At 53.8% G+C, this 16,775-nt stretch overlaps 4 protein-coding genes across 5 annotated transcripts; 3 read left to right on the top strand and 1 right to left on the bottom strand.

Moving 5' to 3' along the window:
• Positions 1-29: 29 nt before the first annotated feature.
• NOP9 (NOP9 nucleolar protein) lies at positions 30-5,422 on the top strand. The gene is made up of 10 exons (XM_028508023.2): positions 30-382; positions 594-1,055; positions 1,977-2,087; positions 2,315-2,456; positions 2,568-2,760; positions 3,412-3,552; positions 3,952-4,077; positions 4,233-4,469; positions 4,686-4,791; positions 5,133-5,422. The coding sequence occupies exons 1-10, from the start codon at positions 136-138 to the stop codon at positions 5,288-5,290; spliced, it is 1,923 nt and encodes a 640-aa protein (XP_028363824.1). The 5' UTR covers positions 30-135; the 3' UTR covers positions 5,291-5,422.
• On the bottom strand, positions 5,396-8,404 carry CIDEB (cell death inducing DFFA like effector b). The gene is made up of 5 exons (XM_028507658.2): positions 8,238-8,404; positions 7,777-7,921; positions 6,518-6,667; positions 6,094-6,284; positions 5,396-5,932 (listed from the first exon to the last, which is right to left on the bottom strand). Exons 1-5 carry the CDS (start codon positions 8,276-8,278, stop codon positions 5,800-5,802), a joined length of 660 nt encoding a protein of 219 aa, XP_028363459.1. The 5' UTR covers positions 8,279-8,404; the 3' UTR covers positions 5,396-5,799.
• Positions 8,405-8,437: 33 nt separating this feature from the next.
• Positions 8,438-12,057, top strand: LTB4R2 (leukotriene B4 receptor 2). The gene is made up of 2 exons (XM_028506282.2): positions 8,438-10,144; positions 10,486-12,057. The coding sequence occupies exon 2, from the start codon at positions 10,506-10,508 to the stop codon at positions 11,580-11,582; it is 1,077 nt and encodes a 358-aa protein (XP_028362083.1). The 5' UTR covers positions 8,438-10,144; positions 10,486-10,505; the 3' UTR covers positions 11,583-12,057.
• A 78-nt stretch (positions 12,058-12,135) lies between these two features.
• On the top strand, positions 12,136-16,306 carry LTB4R (leukotriene B4 receptor). Of its 2 annotated transcripts, none has more exons than XM_028507688.2 (2): positions 12,136-14,416; positions 15,042-16,306. In XM_028507688.2, exon 2 carries the CDS (start codon positions 15,051-15,053, stop codon positions 16,095-16,097), a length of 1,047 nt encoding a protein of 348 aa, XP_028363489.1. In that variant the 5' UTR covers positions 12,136-14,416; positions 15,042-15,050; the 3' UTR covers positions 16,098-16,306. The 2 variants fall into 2 exon arrangements, with proteins under 2 accessions (XP_028363489.1, XP_035885734.1); XM_036029841.1 differs by having other exon boundaries at positions 12,136-14,513.
• The last annotated feature ends 469 nt before the right edge of the window (positions 16,307-16,775 follow it).

The raw sequence follows: 16,775 nt of genomic DNA, 5'->3' as shown, positions 1-16,775 counted from the left end.
TATGACGTAGGCGCTGCGTCCTGGGCGCGCCGGCGTTTCTAAACTCTTCCCGGAGCTGGCCGGCGCCTGGGTCGCTGAGTGCTGACCGGCTGCAGCTGAGACAGCTTTCGCGGGCTGAGAAGGAACTAAGCACCCATGGCACTGGGTCCGCGGTCCTCCCATAAGACCGGGAGCAGGTTCCCAGCTGGCAGCAAACGAGGGCGCGGGGCCAAGGGGTCGGGGCGCCCCGCATCAGGCCGTCATAGACAACCCAGCGCGCCTCCAGAGGGGCGCTCGGAGCCGGCTGTAGACGCGCATCCTCACCTGAGCCCCGAAGCGCTGGGGTATTTCCGCCGGGCTTTGACGGCGCTTAAAGAGGCCCCGGAGACCGGGGAAGAACGAGGTAGGGAGGAACTCCCGGGTGGGACCAGGAGAGGGACTTGACTATAAAATCCGGTACAGGCAAGGAAATTTTCGTGGGTTCCCAGGGCATGGGGGACTTAAGTTTCATTTACCGTATCCTTTTTCTCACTCCCAGCCCCTTGGTTAAGGATAAGTTTAACCTTATCCTCCTCTGGGTCTCTTTAAAATTAAAATCTTTCTTGTCTTTCTAGAGCTGATGGTGCACAATGTTTTGAAGGAAGTGGAGGCTCAGGCCCTCGCTTTGGCCACAAACAGGACTGGCAGCGAGATGCTGCAGGAACTGTTGGGGTTCAGTCCCCTGAAACCTCTGTGTCGAGTACTGGCTGTTCTGCGCTCTAACTTGCGCTTTGTGGCCTGTCACCGATGCGGGGTCCATGTATTGGAAAGTGCTTTGCTGCAGCTGCCTCGATTGTTGGGGAACCCTGTGGAGGAGGAGGAGGAGGAGGAGGTGGAGGAGGAGGAGGATGGGAAGGATCCTCCCTTGGACACCCTGAAGGAGCTGGTCCTGGGACTAGCCTCTGAGGTGTGTGATGATTTTCTTTTCTACTGTGGAGACACACATGGCAGCTTCGTGGTCAGAACTCTGCTGCAGGTGTTAGGAGGGACTCTTCTGGAGTCTGAGAGAGCCAGACCCCGTGGCTCCCAGTCACCTGGTAAGTATTAGGAGAGAGGGAAGTGGACCTAGAGGAAATGAAAGTCGAGGAAGTTCAGAAGGACAGAGTAAGCGGAAGAGTAATTCTTTGTGTCCTTGAAGAATTAGCAGATAAATGAGGACAGGGCTTAGCAGGCCAAAGATTAGGGAAAGCTGAACATGACTCAATGTACGTTTGTATTTATACACATCCTGGATTGAAGCAAAAGATTGGGAAATAATACCCTTAATACATACAAGCCACTCTGACATTTTCTTTCCTTTTTTAAATTGTTGTATTAAAAAGGTGCTGGTTGAGACCCACTAAATTGATTTCATCACACACTCATAGGCAGTGACATACATTTTTAAAAAACTTCGGGAATAAAGGTTAGAGTATTTAGATAAGGCTTGATTTTCGAACATCTACATTTCCTGGCTGAGGAGTTTGGAATATCCTCATGGACCATGGGGGAGCTGGGGAAGTTTCTTAGAAAAATTAAAACAAATGTAGTGTCAATTCAGTCATCTAGATAAGAAGACACATTCAGCTGTGTCCTGCCTCTCTAAGCTGAATCCTGGTTCATCTATGGTGATTTTCAACTGGTGTGCTGTGACACACTGGTGCACCGCAAGAATTTTTAAACCATGCAGTGCCTGACTATATAGTCAGGGGCACTGAACTCTGTTCCCTTAGACTGTCAAGTTTAGCATTAAAAAATGCTAACAGCCAATATAGCAATAAACTGTCCAGTGTGAATGAATCAAAGTTAATGCTTATTTTTTTGTCAGATTGGCAAAAAATATATTTTTAGTGTGCCACAGAATTTTAGTAATCAGTTTGTGTTCTATGAGATGAAAAAGGTTGAAAATCTTTGGAATTCTCCCTCCTAGCTGGTGGTTTGTGCTCTCACTGCCGCACACATTCTTGATCTTCCTTCAGAAGCACGAAGGGCCCCAACCCGGGAATATAAGCCAGCTGCTTTCGAGGTTCCCGAATCCTTCTTGAATTGTCTTCAGGACCTGAGCTCCTGCTTTCTGAAAGACATCGCTGGTAAGGAGAGAAATAGGAGGAGGGCCCAGGATCTCCCTTTCTGGAGGTGATTATCTTCAAACAAGGCCCTTACTGAGATCAGTCTTCTTTTCCAGTCTGACCTGGTTTGGTGTTGCAAAGCCTATAGACCCTTTGTCCGTGGTCCCTTGTACCTTGTTGTTCGATGTTGTACAAGTTGTCTGGATTTTGGGACAGTTGCTTTTATTATTTGTGCTCTTGCCCCACAGTGTTTATCACTGACAAGATCTCCAGCTTCTGCTTTCAAGTGGCCTTGCAGGTCTTACACCACAAACTGCCCCGGTTTTGTGCTCACCTGTGTGATGCTGTGATTGGCTATCTGAGTAACCGCAGTTCTTCAGCAGATGGCAGGTACGGTCAGGGCCTGAGGATTAACCAAGGCTGGTGGGGCTATGTGAAGTGAATGAGGTGATGTCGGTCTTTTGGATGGAGTGGAGTTAAGACTACCTTCTCACTTTCCAGCCCCCTACTGCTATTCCTGAGGGATCAGACGAGCTCCAGACTCCTGGAGCAGGTGCTGCTGGTGCTGGAGCCCCCAAGGCTCCAGAGCCTTTTTGAAGATCACTTCCAAGGGCGGCTGCAGACCCTGGCTGCACATCCTATTGCCAACTTCCCTTTACAGCGTTTACTAGATGCGATCACTACCCCTGAGCTGGTAAGCTGGGAACTTGCCTGGGTCTCCTTCTGTATGCTGTTGTTTTTATTTGTTCTTGTTCATTGGGCCTTATTTTATGGTGTGTCCCTCTCTGTATCTCTGACTGTGTGCTGGCTATTCCCCTTGAAAAGTTATTCCTGGGGGGTTCCCAGAGCTAAGGGTGAAGGTGCCTTCTTCCCAGAAAGGATTTGCTTTGGCTTTACTCAAATGCCAGTGCCAGCAGGAGACTGGCTTAATCCCAGGTAGCAGCTTGAGGTTCCCTTCCACCCAGACTGGGTACTTGGCTATAAATCCGAATGAGCACTGGAGCTGTTGCCATAGCTTCTCTTTCCCTTGGCTGTTTAGTGCCAGGGCATGCTTCCCTGGGGTGTCGTGGGTTGGGAGTTAGGGTGGAAGGACAGGTTTGAATCTAGTTCTCCTTTACCCTGAAAGTGTGGTCATTTAAAGTCCCCTCCCCATGTGAGGCAGCTCCTCTAAGACAGCCCCCTTGTCCTGGACCTTTCTTATCCAGCCAAACCAAAATCCTGATATTGGCAACGCTTTTATGTTTTATCTAGCATTTTTGTTGTTTTTGGCAGAAAGACTTCTCTGAATAACTTAGCCCACAATTAGCATAATGCCAAGGATTCTTTATTTCATGTCTCCCCTTAGCTGTCCCCTGTGTTTGAGGAGCTGAGCCCCGCCCTGGAAGCGGTGCTGGCACAGGGTCACCCAGGGGTAGTCATTGCCCTGGTGGGAGCCTGCCGTCGAGTTGGGACCCACCAAGCCCAGGTCCTGCAGCTGCTGTTAGAGGTGAGTGGGTGTTCCTGCAACTCATTTGTGCCATCCCTTCAAATTCTACCCTTAGGACTTATCGAATCTTTAGACATTGTATCTCTGGACCCAAGAGATTTAATGCCCAAGGAGTTTACAGGTAACATGGGAGAATGAGGCCAAAGCCATCCCATAGCCCTAGAATGAAAATTGTTTCCCAGAACAAAGAGAGAAGTTTATTTAAGGACTAAATAATCATTGACCCCTGGTACATATGTACATTATGGGGGTACATCGGGGCAGATGAGACCGTGTTCTCATGCAGCTTACATTTTTGTGGGCGCAGGCATTCTCACTAAACCTGAATCTTTTTCCTTGTCTAGAAAGTCAGGGTTAAAGTCAGTTCTCAGACTCATTACATTTTGTCTTCTCATCTAGGCATTCCACTGCGCAGAGCCCTTTTCTCGGCAGGTGGCCTGTGTGCCCCTCTTTGCCACTTTGATGGCATATGAGGTATACTACGGACTGGCGGAGGAGGAGGGGTCAGTCCCCACGGAGCACGAGGTAAGGCGGGGCAGAGCCCAAGCCAGTGACTAACTGGGGGTCAGGCCCAGGGAGGCTTCGGAAGCCCGTCACCACTGAAGTGAGGGTGGCAGACCTCTGGCTTCCTCCAGGAGGTACTTTGGTGGCTGTCTCCTGATTTCCTGTCTCTGTCCCAGGTTGACATGGCCGCAGCCAGGGCCCTGGGGGAAGTGACAGTGCTTGGATCTCTACTGCTTCAGCATCTGTTGCACTTCTCCACTCCTGGCCTTGTACTTCAAAGTCTGGCCGCCATGACGGGACCACAGCTTCTGACTCTGGCCCAAAGCCCTGCTGGTTCCCATGTGCTGGATGCCGTCCTGACCAGCCCTTCTGTGACACGCAAGCAGCGCCGCCGTGTGCTCAAGACGCTGAAGGTTAGACTTCCAGCTTCTGCTTTGACTCCTCTCCCATTTTCCATTTAGAGAACACGAGCTTCCCCCAGGACTATTCTTCAGAGACAGGGAGGATATGCCTTTCCTAGACTCTTTCTACTCAGCCTCTGCACTTCTGAAGCTTCACTCCCTCCTACCCTCCCCAACACATTTTCACGGACTGCCCTAGAGGGACCTGCCTTGCTTGTCTCAACACAGGGACAGTACGTGGCTTTGGCTTGCAGTCGCCATGGCAGCCGTGTGCTAGATGCCATCTGGGGCGGAGCAACCTTGGGGGCCCGGAAAGAAATTGCTGCCGAGCTAGGTGAGTACCAGCATGTCTCTGACCTTTTCAGACGTTCTCTTTCCTTACTCCAGGTAGCTGGGTGGCTGGAAGAGGCATTTAAATTCAGCAGAGACTTCGGTTCCAAAGGGTGGTCTTGGTCATGGTGCTTAGTAGTCTCATCTCCCCTGCCCCTCTGCTGATTGTGCAGCCCCATACTCCCACCCCTCCTCTCAGCTTGTTCTTTGGAGAGTGAGGGGTTAACTCCATCTGAAGGTAGGCCCAGGGTCCAGGGAAATGGAGGGATCTTCACTCCAAGTGGAGTCTCTTTGAGCGTAGGTTCAGTACATTCTGATACTCAACATGAATGGTTCCCTCTGCAGGGGAGCGGGATCAGGAGCTGATAAAAGACCCCTTTGGCCACCACGTGGCACGAAACGTGGCCCTGACTACTTTCCTGAAGCGTCGAGAGGCCTGGGAACAGCAGCAGGGAGCAGTTGCCAAGCGGAGGAGGATTTTGAACTCAATTCTTGAAGACTGAGGCCTCGGGACCTGGGAGTGGGTGTAGACGGGGGAGGGAGAAGGGGAGTATCTGTCCTGTCCCCTTACTAACTTAAATTGGTGTCATCAAAGTCAAAAGTCTTACCGGTAAACATTTTTATATTTTTATTGGTAATGCCTTTGTTATTCTTGGGAAGGGTATGAGAAAACAGAGATCTCAGAGTACAGTCCAAGACGGCTGACTGTCTTCACCGAAGTGGGAGCGCAGGGAGGGGAGCTGTGTGAACATCTAGAGGCCGCAGCAGTCAGGGTGGCATGAAGATGTCTGGGACAAGCTTGTGGCCTTTCGGGGTAGGTGGGAGGCTGAGAAGATGGCTAGGAATGGGGCTAGGCTAGCGGTGTGAGGCATTATGCTGACAGGGCAGAGGACAGCGGGGAAACCAGTGGAGTTACCTAGTCTGCACTATCTGCAGGTCCCCGGGCCTAATGTCACAGTCCCTATAGCTGTCTGTTGGGATGAGTCTAGGGGCAGAAGCTCCAAGCCCCTTCTCAGTAGGGATGAAGGCGACCTTGCTGCTGCCACTGCCCAGCCCCTTCCACTACATGGCGAAGGGTAGAGGCAATTCCCAGCAACGCATGGCCCAGGCCTTGCAGCAGTGTGGAGGTCCATCGGAGGAGCTCCCTGAAGGGCAGAGACAAGAGGCAGTCAGATGGCCAGTGGGGAGTATAGAGCTGGGGGCCAGGGGCTCGAAACAAGGGAGAGCTAATGGGTTAGGTGGGTGCAGAAGGAACTGCGGGACTGAGGCTGTAGGGGTGGGGAAGTAAAACATGTTGGGCTCTGACCTGAGTACTTTCTTTGGGCCGAGTCCTTGAATGTCACAACTCATGGAGTAGAGCCCATAGAATGTGGCCTTGATGTTCAGGCTCCCAAAGAGGTCTCGAGGGTTTTGCTTGTACACGTCAAAGGTGATGCGGGCGATGTCCTTGCTGTGCTTGGGCTTCTCCCGGCCCAGGCCATATGACAGCACCCCACTCTGTAGGGCACCCCATGAGTGCAATGGACCCTCACCTGCTGACAGCCACTGTTAATCCCCACCCATAGTGGGACAGACCCACCCTCGCCTGGACTGTTAGTCCACGATAAGGTGTCCTCGATAAATCCTTACCTCTCGCGTCACCCCTGCCTCCCAGGGTTAGGCAAGAGGAAAGGCTTGGGAGAGACAGAAAGGGTTGGTGGCCGATAGCAGCCCCAGGACGAGCCTCTCACCCTGTTGGGACTCCAGCTCTGTCCACACTCCAGCACCATCAGGCACGTGTCATCCTCCAACAACTGGAAGAAGTCTTCGCTCTCCACGGCGGTCCCATCCTCCTCCAGCACCAGGGTTAGCGCTCCACTCAGCAGCAAGGCCTCCAGTGCCTGCCCAGTGGCAAAGCAGGAGGGAATGGCAGAGTTTGTCCCTGCCCCTCCTCCCTCCAGCTGCCCAGCATCTATTGGGTGGCCTGATACTGATATCCCAACTCTGCTTCCTGGTGCTTTGCCATCCATTCAGGTGTCTCTGGATCTCAGTGTTCTTTTGTGGGGGGCCTCACCAGGAGCCAACCTTTTTTTCCAGTTTGCTCCTATCATGTCACTTACCTCCCCCACTCTCCTCCAGGCCGCTCCTGGTTTGGGATTGAAAAGCTGGCAAGGGCCCTGGCCACGTGGCTCAGGTGGTTGGAGCATCATCCCGTACACCAAAAGGTTGTGGGTTTGATCCCTGGCCAGGGCACACACCTGGGTTGTGGGTTCAATCCCTGGGGGTGTGTTTGGGAGGCAACAACAGATGTCTCTCGCATTGATACTTATCTCCCCCTCCTCTCTAAAATCAATAAACACCCTCAGGTTAGGACTAAAAAAGAAAAAGAAAAGCTAGCCAGGTTGTGCTGAAGTCCATCCTTTGGGAACAGGCACAGGCTGGGGTGCAGGGCATCATGCTGACGGGCCTGACGAGATGGAATCTCGTCTCTCAGCCCCACCACGCTCTCGCCGCCCCCGCCCCCCAGAGTTCCCCACAGCAGTTTTCAGTAATGACGACAGTCTTTCGAGTCTTCACTAGTGCCAGGTATCTATGCAGCTGTTTACATACACTATCCTCTTTTACTTCTTCCAACCACCCAAGGAGGTATATTATTCCCTTTTTATAGTTGAAGAAATGGATGTTTTGACACTAGGTTTGACACTAGGAAGTGGCAGTATCGGGACTTGGACTTAAATTGTTACACGAGTCACCATGCCGTACTGACTAAGTCTGTCTCTCCACCCTCTATCTACTCCTTCTCCTATCCTCAAAGAAAAGCCCACTCCTTGGGGAAAAACTAGATTGACCCAAATGCAGCAGGGATTGTTCCCCCCACCTCCCTTTAGTTACCAGAGGGAAGGGCACTGTGAAACCTCAGTGCCCTTTCTGCAGCTCATCCCAGCTTCTCACTCTTCTTGACCCCCTTGGCTGCCTCTGGGGTAGGAACCCAGGGGCCTGGCTCACTCACCTTGTCTAGCAGCTCCTCTCGGGTGGCAGCTGTCAGACCTTTCCGGTTGGTCCGCTTGTGATCACAGACACGGAAAGGTCTCGGGGGTGGTGAAGCTGAGGTCCAGACTCTACGGCCAAACTCAGAGCTCATATTGGATACTGACCTGGTAGTTCGGAGAAAAGGTCAAGAAGGAGTGAGGGGTTTGCTGAGTGGAATGGGGATGATGGGGGTGGGGTGGCTGGAGAGTTAGGGAAGGAGGGGTTAGGTTTTTGGATTAGAGTAGCCCAGGGAGAGAGGGAGAGGCCCCGGAGTGGAGGTGGATGGTGGTGGTTTGGAAGCTGGACAAGCCCACTGTGGAAAGTCGGAGTGGGAGGGGAAGGGGTTCATGAGGTTCATGGGTTTCCTAGGGGCTGAATGAAGTTTTGCTGGCCTGCTCCTGCCCCCAGAGTCGGAGAGTGGAGAGGAAGAGGAGTAGTCACCTGAGTAGGCCACTGGGATTCAGGGCAGAGAGGTACTCCATGGTGGAGGGAAAGAGGAGAGTTCTGGGCTAGGCTGTTCTCTGCTGTGCTGGGCTGAAGCGGTGATGATTTCTGTTACGGAGCTGGGACCTCAGCCCCAGTGAGGTGGGGGATGAGTCAAGCCTGGACTCTGGCCCCCTGCCTGGCCTGTAAGGAGGGCAAAGTCCAAGGGGAGGGAGGAAAGGAGGGGCCTAGATGGGGTCCTGTGGGAAAGATTAAAGCCCAGAGTTGCCAGGCAAAAGCCAAAGAAACTTTCTGTGGGTCTGTCTCCGATGGCAGCATGTGGTGTGAGGGTAAATGGGAACTATGTGAGAGGATGGAATGTGACCTCTGGTGTTTTTCTTCGTATGGAGCTAGTTTCTAGGTATAGAAGCTGCATTATGTGTTTTGTGCTGTACATGCTGCCACCTACTGAAACACCTGTAAACTGCAGCTTTAGGAAAAGGGTGGCTGGGTTGAGGTTGGGATCAAGGGCAGGGCTTAGAGAAAGGGGAGGTGAGGCAGTGAATTTGGGCGGGGTGTGAGAAAAGGATAGGCCCTCATCCGTGGACCTCCAGGCTCCTGTCTGGGACTCTGGCCCTCCTGCTTTCCTGCTCTTTCCTGGTCTAGAGGTAGCAGTTGGCTCTATATTTCTTTGGTTCAATTCTGCAGAACTGCTTGCTTCAGCCACACTGGATTCGTCGCTTTCTCTCTCTCCTTCCCCCTTTGACCACTCAATGGGCATGAAGATTGTGAAAGGGGAAGGGGTCCTTTGATGAGATCAGGACTTTAGCTTTTGATGTCCTATCTCTGATCTCAGCTGCAGTTGTGATGGGCAGTTGTGTGGAAGCTCAGACTCTCACCGGCAATGAACTCCTCATATGAGTGCAAGTCCCTCTGCTTTCCTGCCTGGAAGTCTTGTCTGAGGCTTCAGCAGTCCAGTCAGTGCCTTGACGAGGGCAGGCTACAGGTGTGTGTAACAGTGTCAATGCCGCCTCTTTCTGGAAGGCATCCTCTGCATTCTTAGATGCCCCTAATGCCTATGGAAGGAGCCCCATAACACTCTCACGGGCTTTCCTCTTCCCTCTGTTCTGCTCGCACTCCTGCTTCCCAAGCTGATCTCCCAAATGTGGGGTTACCTGTACCCATACCCTTAACTCACACTCTGCTTTGGAGGGAACCCAAACGGAGATAATGTTAGTGTCCTGGTCCCAAGGAACCCCCAGTTCTGGCTGTTGACTGATACAGGTCTTTCCCCTCCCTTCAACTTTATCAGTTTACTAAGTCCTCTCAAATTTCTTCATTTCTCATCTTTGCCTGACCTCTCCACCCAGAGAAGGCTTGTTTTCAGCATGCCTTCCTTTGTTTCTTGTCTTGTATCCTGGTGCAGCCTAGTAATGTGGTATCTTCAGGGTAGTGTGCTGTAAACTCTCAGGCAGGTTACACGCCCCTTACACCTCCATGCATTCCCCAATTGTCCCACGGATCTTAGCACCACACTTTACACTGAGAGCTGTCATTGACAACCCAGCGAGAGACCTGAGGGTGGGATGACTGGGCTGGGAGGGTTAGAGCCAGAGCTGGGTGTCAGGATTCAGCAGTGTCTCTACTCATTCACTTGCATGACCAGGGAACCCCATCTGCACCCCTTCAGCTTTTCCTGTTGCCTGGGAGGCAGTACCTCACATGCCTGGACGTGTTGGTGATAGGAAAGAGTAGGGTGAGGGAGGTGCCCCAAGAAAGGCCCCACCTTGTCCCTCCCCATTCTCGCCTCACTCTCTGCAAATTTAACAGGCACAGGACAGGAGCAGGCACCTAACCCATTGCTGCTTTGCCTTTCAGCCTCCCCAGGCCCTTTGTGGGCCCTCACGCTGCTAGCTTCCAGCTGGGTAAGTGGATCTGCCCAAGTGCCCTTACTTCCCACTGCTCGTTTTTGCCCTGAGGTGTAAAGAATGGGGCTAGACAAAGAAGGGTAGAGGAGTGCAGGTGGAGGTGCTGACAGCCTGAGAGTGAGGACTGGGTAGGCAGTTGACTGAGAGCAGGGCAATTGGGTTCTAAGAAAAAGAAGTGTTTTGAGTTGGGGCTGGGGTCCCTGAGGAAGTCAAGGCTTCCAGACAGAAGGGAGTCAGGCTGCAGAGAAGTGGGAGAAGGTACAGTTTCCTCTCACCTGGCATCAGGGATACCGTGGGCTTTTACCCACCTCCTGAATGCGCTCTGTGGCTCTTTCCAGCCCCCCGTAGGTGCAGAAGGATGACTGACTGCTACCGCCCCCCTGGGAACGAGACGCTGCTGAGCTCCACGGCCTCACGGGCCACAGGCACCGCCTTCCTGCTGCTGGCAGCGCTGCTGGGGCTACCCGGCAATGGTTTTGTGGTGTGGAGCTTGATGGGCTGGCGGCCTGCTCGGGGGCGACCGCTGGCTGCCACTCTCGTGCTGCACCTGGCGCTGGCCGACGGCGCGGTGCTGCTGCTCACACCGGTTTTTGTGGCCTTCCTGGTGAGGCAGGCGTGGCCGCTGGGCCAGGCGGGCTGCAAGGCCGTGTACTACGTGTGTGCGCTCAGCATGTACGCCAGCGTCTTGCTCACCAGCCTGCTGAGCCTGCAGCGCTGCCTCGCTGTCACCCGCCCTTTCCTGGCGCCTCGGCTGCGTAGCCCGGCCCTGGCCCGCCACCTGCTGCTTGCCGTCTGGCTGACTGCTCTGTTGCTCGCAGTCCCAGCCGCTGTCTACCGTCACCTCTGGGGGGACAGCCTGTGCCAGCTGTGCCACCCGTCGCGGGCCCACACCGCCATCCACCTGAGCCTGGAGACTCTGACCGCTTTCGTACTGCCCTTCGGGATGGTGCTCGGCTGCTACAGCGTGACACTGGCGCGACTGCGGGGCGCCCGTTGGGGTTCCGGGCGGCAGGGCACACGGGTGGGCCGGCTGGTGAGCGCCATCGTGCTCGCCTTCGGTTTGCTCTGGGCCCCCTACCATGTGGTCAACGTTGTGCAGGCAGTGGCTGCTCTGGCTCCACCTGAAGGGGCCCTGGCGAAGATGGGCGGCGCAGGCCAGGCAGCACGAGCTGGAACTACGGCTTTGGCCTTCTTCAGCTCCAGCATCAACCCGGTGCTCTACCTGTTCACTGCGGGGGATCTGCTGCCCCGTGCAGGTCCCAGCTTTCTCACGCGGCTCTTTGAGGGCTCCGGAGAGGCCCGAGGAGGCGGTCGCTCTAGGGAGGGGACCTTGGAGCTCCGAACTACCTCTAGACTCAAAGTGGTGGGGCAGGTTCGGGGCAATGGAGACCCGGGGGGCGGGGCAGCAAAGGAGAGTCAGGAGGGGGATTCTTGACCCCAAATCCTGTTCTTCCTTACCCCCTTCCATCACCCCTCAGAACTCAAGAAAACCACTCCTGAGCATTTGGGAATCCTCTGACTAGTTTGGATCTGCAAAGGCAGAGCTATTATGCGCCTGGGGCAGGCCCAATTTCCTCCAAACTGAAGGATTGCGTGGGGTGAGGGTTCGTGCTAATGAATGCTGGGCACTTGCAGGTTGGCATGTGCCCATGTGCCGGCGCTGCTAGCTTGTTGCCAGTACATATTGTGAAAGACGCCGTGCAGCCATGACACCATGGCTGAAGCATGCTCAGCCCGGTGGTTCAGCGTGCCTGAACTTCAGGGGTACTACCTGGTTTCCCTGCTGGAGCGAGCCAAGTCTGGGCAGGATGAGCCTTCCATGGCATCTTGACCTGTCCTTTCCTGCCCAGGTGGCCTGGTTCCCTCAGGTCAGCCCATCCAAGCACTCTGTAAATACAGGGAGAAAGGAAGGAAAGGTGTGTGTGCTTGCATGTGGGGCGGGGGTGGGATCCGTCTTCCGGGGTCTGGAAGAGCCAGGTGGGAGGAAGCTGGCTCTGGAAGGTGAAGTCGGTCTATGGAGTTTGAAAGGGAAGTTTTCTGTCTGTCTGTAATGTGTTTGGCCCAGTGAGGGAGGGTCCCTGGGGGTCTGAGACTCATCTTCCTCTCCGAGTCCAACACTCCCCTCAGAGGTCGCCCAACTCAAAAGGGAGCCCAGGAGCAGGCACTCGCTCTCCCAGAGGGTGTCTGCGGTTGGGGGTGAGGGAGTATGAGGAATGGTGTGGAATTCTGGAGGACAGAAAGAACTTTTCAGGGAGGTGCCACCTCTCCTTTATCCTTTTTCTCTCTGCCAAGTCTTGGCTCTTCCCAAGACTGCTAGCTGTTCCTTACCTGCCCTCCCCAATACTTCCCAGCCCCCATCTTTTGGAATCTCTTTACATCCAGGCCTCAAAACGATTCTGGATCCTGACAGTTTTGAGTTTGAAGAGGCAAGATGGGATTCCTTTTGGGGGACATTCCTGTGTATACACATGTGGCCACTAGGGGGACCGACTCAACCTGGTTGGCCCAGGACCCTCCCAGTTTTAGCAGTGGAAGTCTCTTATTCCAGTCCCCTCAGTCTCTGGCAAACCTAGATGTTGGTTATCTGAGTTCTGGGCAATCTGACCATTACCCCAGGTCCTGCTTTAGTGGCTGTTCACACCACCTAGGCAGAGGCCAAGAGAGCAAAGGAAACCCAGTCCTCAGGGTCAGGGTCACACCAGGGCCACCAAAACAGGCTGAGGGTGGAGCTTTGGACTTCAGGGCAGGTATGCTCAGTGTCTAGCCCCGGTTGGAGGAAGAAAGACCACCGACAGAGATGTACAGGGGAAGCAGCTCAGGAGAGGAAGAAAGACAGTTCAGTTTGTGTCAGAAGGAAGGGGCCTCTGATTGACCCCAGAGCTCTGAGTCAGAGGCCTTGACACTGATACATCAGCTGCAGAGGCTTCTCCCTGTCTTCATGCACTGGGGGAGCGGATTGCCAACTTCCTCTGTTACATATTCCCTGTCTCACACACTGTCTGTGGTCAGAAAGCCCTTTCTCAACCCGGCCTGCTTGCTGTGTGGTTTCAACCCTTTCTTTTCCTCATATCCTCTACCTGACAGCTACTGGGTGAACTCCGCTTTGACTTTTCTCAAAGCAGAGAGAGTGGGAGGCACCATTACACTCTGCAAATTTCCGGAGAGTGGGAGAGTTGGAAGGGAAGCAGGAAGCAAGGAGGTCAGACTGAAGGAAAGACTTTCCAGCTCTTAGCTCCTGCAGGAGAGTTCAAGAAAAGGAGGAAAGGGGAGAGAGATCCTTTTGGGGGGCTGTTTCCTTTTCCACAGCCCTGTTTTCCCCTTTTGGCAGGGCAGGCATGAAGCATCACTGCTCCCACCCCCTCATTCCTGTTCCCCATGCTCAGCATCTATTTCCCGTGTGTGTTGAAGGTGGAACTGGACAGTAGGCTGTGGGAAGGCAGGAAAAAGGTGGTGCTGACCTCCTGTCCAGTGCCCAGATCTTAAATCTGAACTCATGTGTCAGGGTAGCCACGAGGACAAGCACAAGGCAAATGGTTGGGGAAGGGGAAGAAATTGACATTCCATGTGATAGTAAGGAGACCCTTTGGACTTAAATTGATTAACCTAGAATGGAACCAACCCTTTTAAGTGAGGGGAGGGCCTGGGTTGCTGGAAGATGGACTTCTCCCCTCAACTCCACTCATTCTTGAACCTGAGCCAAAGATGACTTGCTGATCTCTTTAAGTCATTTCATAACCCAAACTTCGAACCTAACCACAGATCTAACCTACATTTACTATTAATCTAAAAATCTACTTGTTCACACAAAATATACTCAACATTCTGCCCTCACATTCTGAACCCATTTCCTCTCTCTGGCTTCCCTCCCTCCTCCTCCCATATGACACAGTTTATTACTGTGTTCAGTTATCCAGTCTAGACCTGCATATGAGGCCACACCCCAGCCTACTCACTCCTACACCCTTTTCTCTCTCACTGCCCCTTCTAGGGCTCTTCTCATCTGGCCCCTCCCCTGAGGGTCCTCCTCCCTGCTGGCCTTTTTGGAACACAAAGGATATCCCTCCTTCTAGTGAAGGGAGGAGGGTAGGCGTTTCAGCCCCACCTTCAAGAAGTATCTTCCCCCTCCTCTGTGCTGTGGTACTTCCTCTCTGGCTGACTTAGCTGACAGCATCCAGACTTGGAGCCAAATTCCTGGCACTGAGACAGAGCCAGGAATTTGCCCTGACCCTGGGATTGGTACCAGCTTCCAACCAGTGCCCAGCAAAGCCTGTGAGTAAGGACCCTGGGAGTGGAGGAGGTGCTGGAGGGGCGGGGTGCAGCCACGAGAGAAGGTCCAATGGAATTTCTGAAGAGAGCCTGACCTGTGGTAAGAGGACTTGGGAGGATTTGTACTTCTTTCCTTGAACTCCTTCCCATCCCTGTTACTCCTGGTGAAACTTGGGCATCTCTGGGGCGAGTGGGTAGGGAACTGGAGGACGTCAGTGGGACTGAGGGGGCTAAGGACCTGGCAAAGAATAGAGAGAAGTTAGCCTTTTGAGAGGCACAACATTGGTAAGGAAGTCCCTCCACCCCTAGTTTGGCTCTGGGTTTGAGGGTCTTCTGAGGAAAAGAGGCTGAAAGGCTCTGGAAATGCTATTGCTGCCGTTATTGTGTATTTTGCAATTGGGTCTATGCACAGGAAGGGGGCCTGTGGCCCAGTTAGGAAATTAGTCTTTCTTCTCAGCCAGATCTCCTAAGATAGGTCAGTTGACAGTGATGAGGGCAGTGCATTGCAAAGGTGCATCTGATGTTGCTGATTTGGAGAAAGATGAAGAGGATTCAGGCTGTTTGTGTCCAGGGTGCCAGGAAACCCTCGAACCCCTACCCTCATGTGCATGTCCACCTTAACCTCCAGATCCTTGCGATGGCCACGAACACTACATCTCCTGCAGCACCTTCCTCACAAAGCGTCATGTTCATCTCTCTGCTGGCTATCATCCTACTGTCAGTGGCTCTGGTTGTGGGGCTCCCTGGCAACAGTTTTGTGGTGTGGAGCATCCTCGTAAAGATGCGAAAGCGTTCTGTCACTGCCCTGCTGGTGCTGAACTTGGCCCTGGCTGACTTGGCCGTATTGCTCACTGCCCCCTTTTTCCTCTACTCCCTGGCCCGAGGCACCTGGACTTTTGGAGTGGCTGGCTGCCGCCTATTCCACTATATTTGCGGAGTCAGCATGTATGCCAGCGTTCTGCTTATTGCGGCCATGAGCCTGGACCGCTCTCTGGCGGTGGCCCTCCCCTTTGTGTCCCAGAAGCTGCGTACCAAGACGTTTGTCTGGCGGTTGCTGGCAGGCATCTGGGTGGTATCATTACTGCTGGCCACACCCGTCATCGTATACCGCAATGTGGTACCGAAGGGCAGGAGCCTGGTCTGCTTTCCAGTATACTCCAGCGAAAGTCACAAGGTCTTTCATCTGCTCTTCGAGGCCATCACGGGCTTCCTGCTGCCCTTCCTGGCTGTGGTGGCCAGCTACTCAGACATTGGACGCAGGCTGAAGGCCCGGCGCTTCCGCCGCAGCCGGCGCACCGGCCGCCTGGTGGCGCTCATCATCCTGGCTTTCGCGGCTTTCTGGCTGCCCTACCACCTAGTGAACCTGGCTCAGGCTGGTCGAGCGCTGGCCGGCCACGCAGAGGTGGGGTCTGTAGGGCAGCGACTGACGCTGGCCCGCCATGTGCTCATCGCCCTGGCCTTCCTGAGCAGCAGCGTGAACCCCCTGCTGTATGCGTGCGCAGGAGGTGGTCTCCTTCGTTCAGCCGGCGTGGGTTTCATCGCCAAGCTGTTGGAAGCCACCGGCTCGGAGGCATCTAGCACCCGACGTGGGGTCACCTTGGGCCAGACAGTGAAGGGCGCCCCTACCTCTCCCGAGCCTAACCCAGCTGAGAGCCTCACTGTCTCCACCGAACCTCTCCAGTGAAGTGAACTGAACCAGGCCTGGAGAGAGGCGGTGGAAGAACGCTTGCTTTCCTCCTGGCAGAATGCCCCCACGCTGGCCTGACCCAATTCTGCATATCGTGTGGAGGTGGAGAGGAAGAAGAGGGAGGGGAGAGACGAGTAAGGGCAGAGTGAGATCCTGGTTCCCCTGGGCAGCTTTGCAATTAAAACTGAAGTCTGAAACTGGGTTAACCCTGTGTGTGTGGCGTGTGCATTATGGGGGATTGAGATGCTCCTGGGTGTGTCTTAATGGGGGTCTGTCTCCACAGTTGAGAGGCACATCCTTTAGTTTCCCATGATTTTCAGTTTTTGAAGGGACACAAAGGCAGACATAGAAATCAGCTCCCTCTCCTGCGTTCTGAGACAGGTGGCCTGCAGGTCATACTTAGAACACAGGTTTGCAGATTCCTGAAGGAGCTCACAGAGGAATACCACCCGTGTGGGCTCCTCACTCCAGACTCTGTGACTCATCTGACTTTCTGAGAAAATGTAGCACTGCTCTGGGACCTCTACCCTGAAGCCAGTGATAGTTATCATTGTTACCATGGCTCCAGCTTCCTGCCCTTGACCTTCATCCTCTCAGCGGTATGTTTCTAAGGGACTGGCTTTCTTCCCTTGAGGGGAAGGCCCCCCTATCTCCCAAAGAGGCCTCACTTGAGAA

This window comes from Phyllostomus discolor, chromosome 1, assembly GCF_004126475.2.
Source record: "Phyllostomus discolor isolate MPI-MPIP mPhyDis1 chromosome 1, mPhyDis1.pri.v3, whole genome shotgun sequence".
Classification (NCBI taxonomy): domain Eukaryota; kingdom Metazoa; phylum Chordata; class Mammalia; order Chiroptera; family Phyllostomidae; genus Phyllostomus; species Phyllostomus discolor.
Note: the sequence above shows the minus strand (reverse complement) of the source record. Positions and strands in the feature narration are given on the sequence as shown.

Excerpts from the sequence above, each read along its gene's own strand:
- NOP9 (XM_028508023.2), top strand. The coding sequence starts at position 136 with ATGGCACTGGGTCCGCGGTCCTCCCATAAGACCGGGAGCAGGTTCCCA. Across the intron at positions 383-593 it reads GGAGACCGGGGAAGAACGAG|AGCTGATGGTGCACAATGTT; the intron begins GTAGGGAGGAAC and ends TTGTCTTTCTAG. Across the intron at positions 4,078-4,232 it reads CAGTCCCCACGGAGCACGAG|GTTGACATGGCCGCAGCCAG; the intron begins GTAAGGCGGGGC and ends TCTCTGTCCCAG.
- CIDEB (XM_028507658.2), bottom strand. The coding sequence starts at position 8,278 with ATGGAGTACCTCTCTGCCCTGAATCCCAGTGGCCTACTCAG. Across the intron at positions 7,922-8,237 it reads AATCCCAGTGGCCTACTCAG|GTCAGTATCCAATATGAGCT; the intron begins GTGACTACTCCT and ends CCGAACTACCAG. Across the intron at positions 6,285-6,517 it reads AGAGCTGGAGTCCCAACAGG|AGTGGGGTGCTGTCATATGG; the intron begins GTGAGAGGCTCG and ends GGTGCCCTACAG.
- LTB4R2 (XM_028506282.2), top strand. The coding sequence starts at position 10,506 with ATGACTGACTGCTACCGCCCCCCTGGGAACGAGACGCTGCTGAGCTCC.
- LTB4R (XM_028507688.2), top strand. The coding sequence starts at position 15,051 with ATGGCCACGAACACTACATCTCCTGCAGCACCTTCCTCACAAAGCGTC.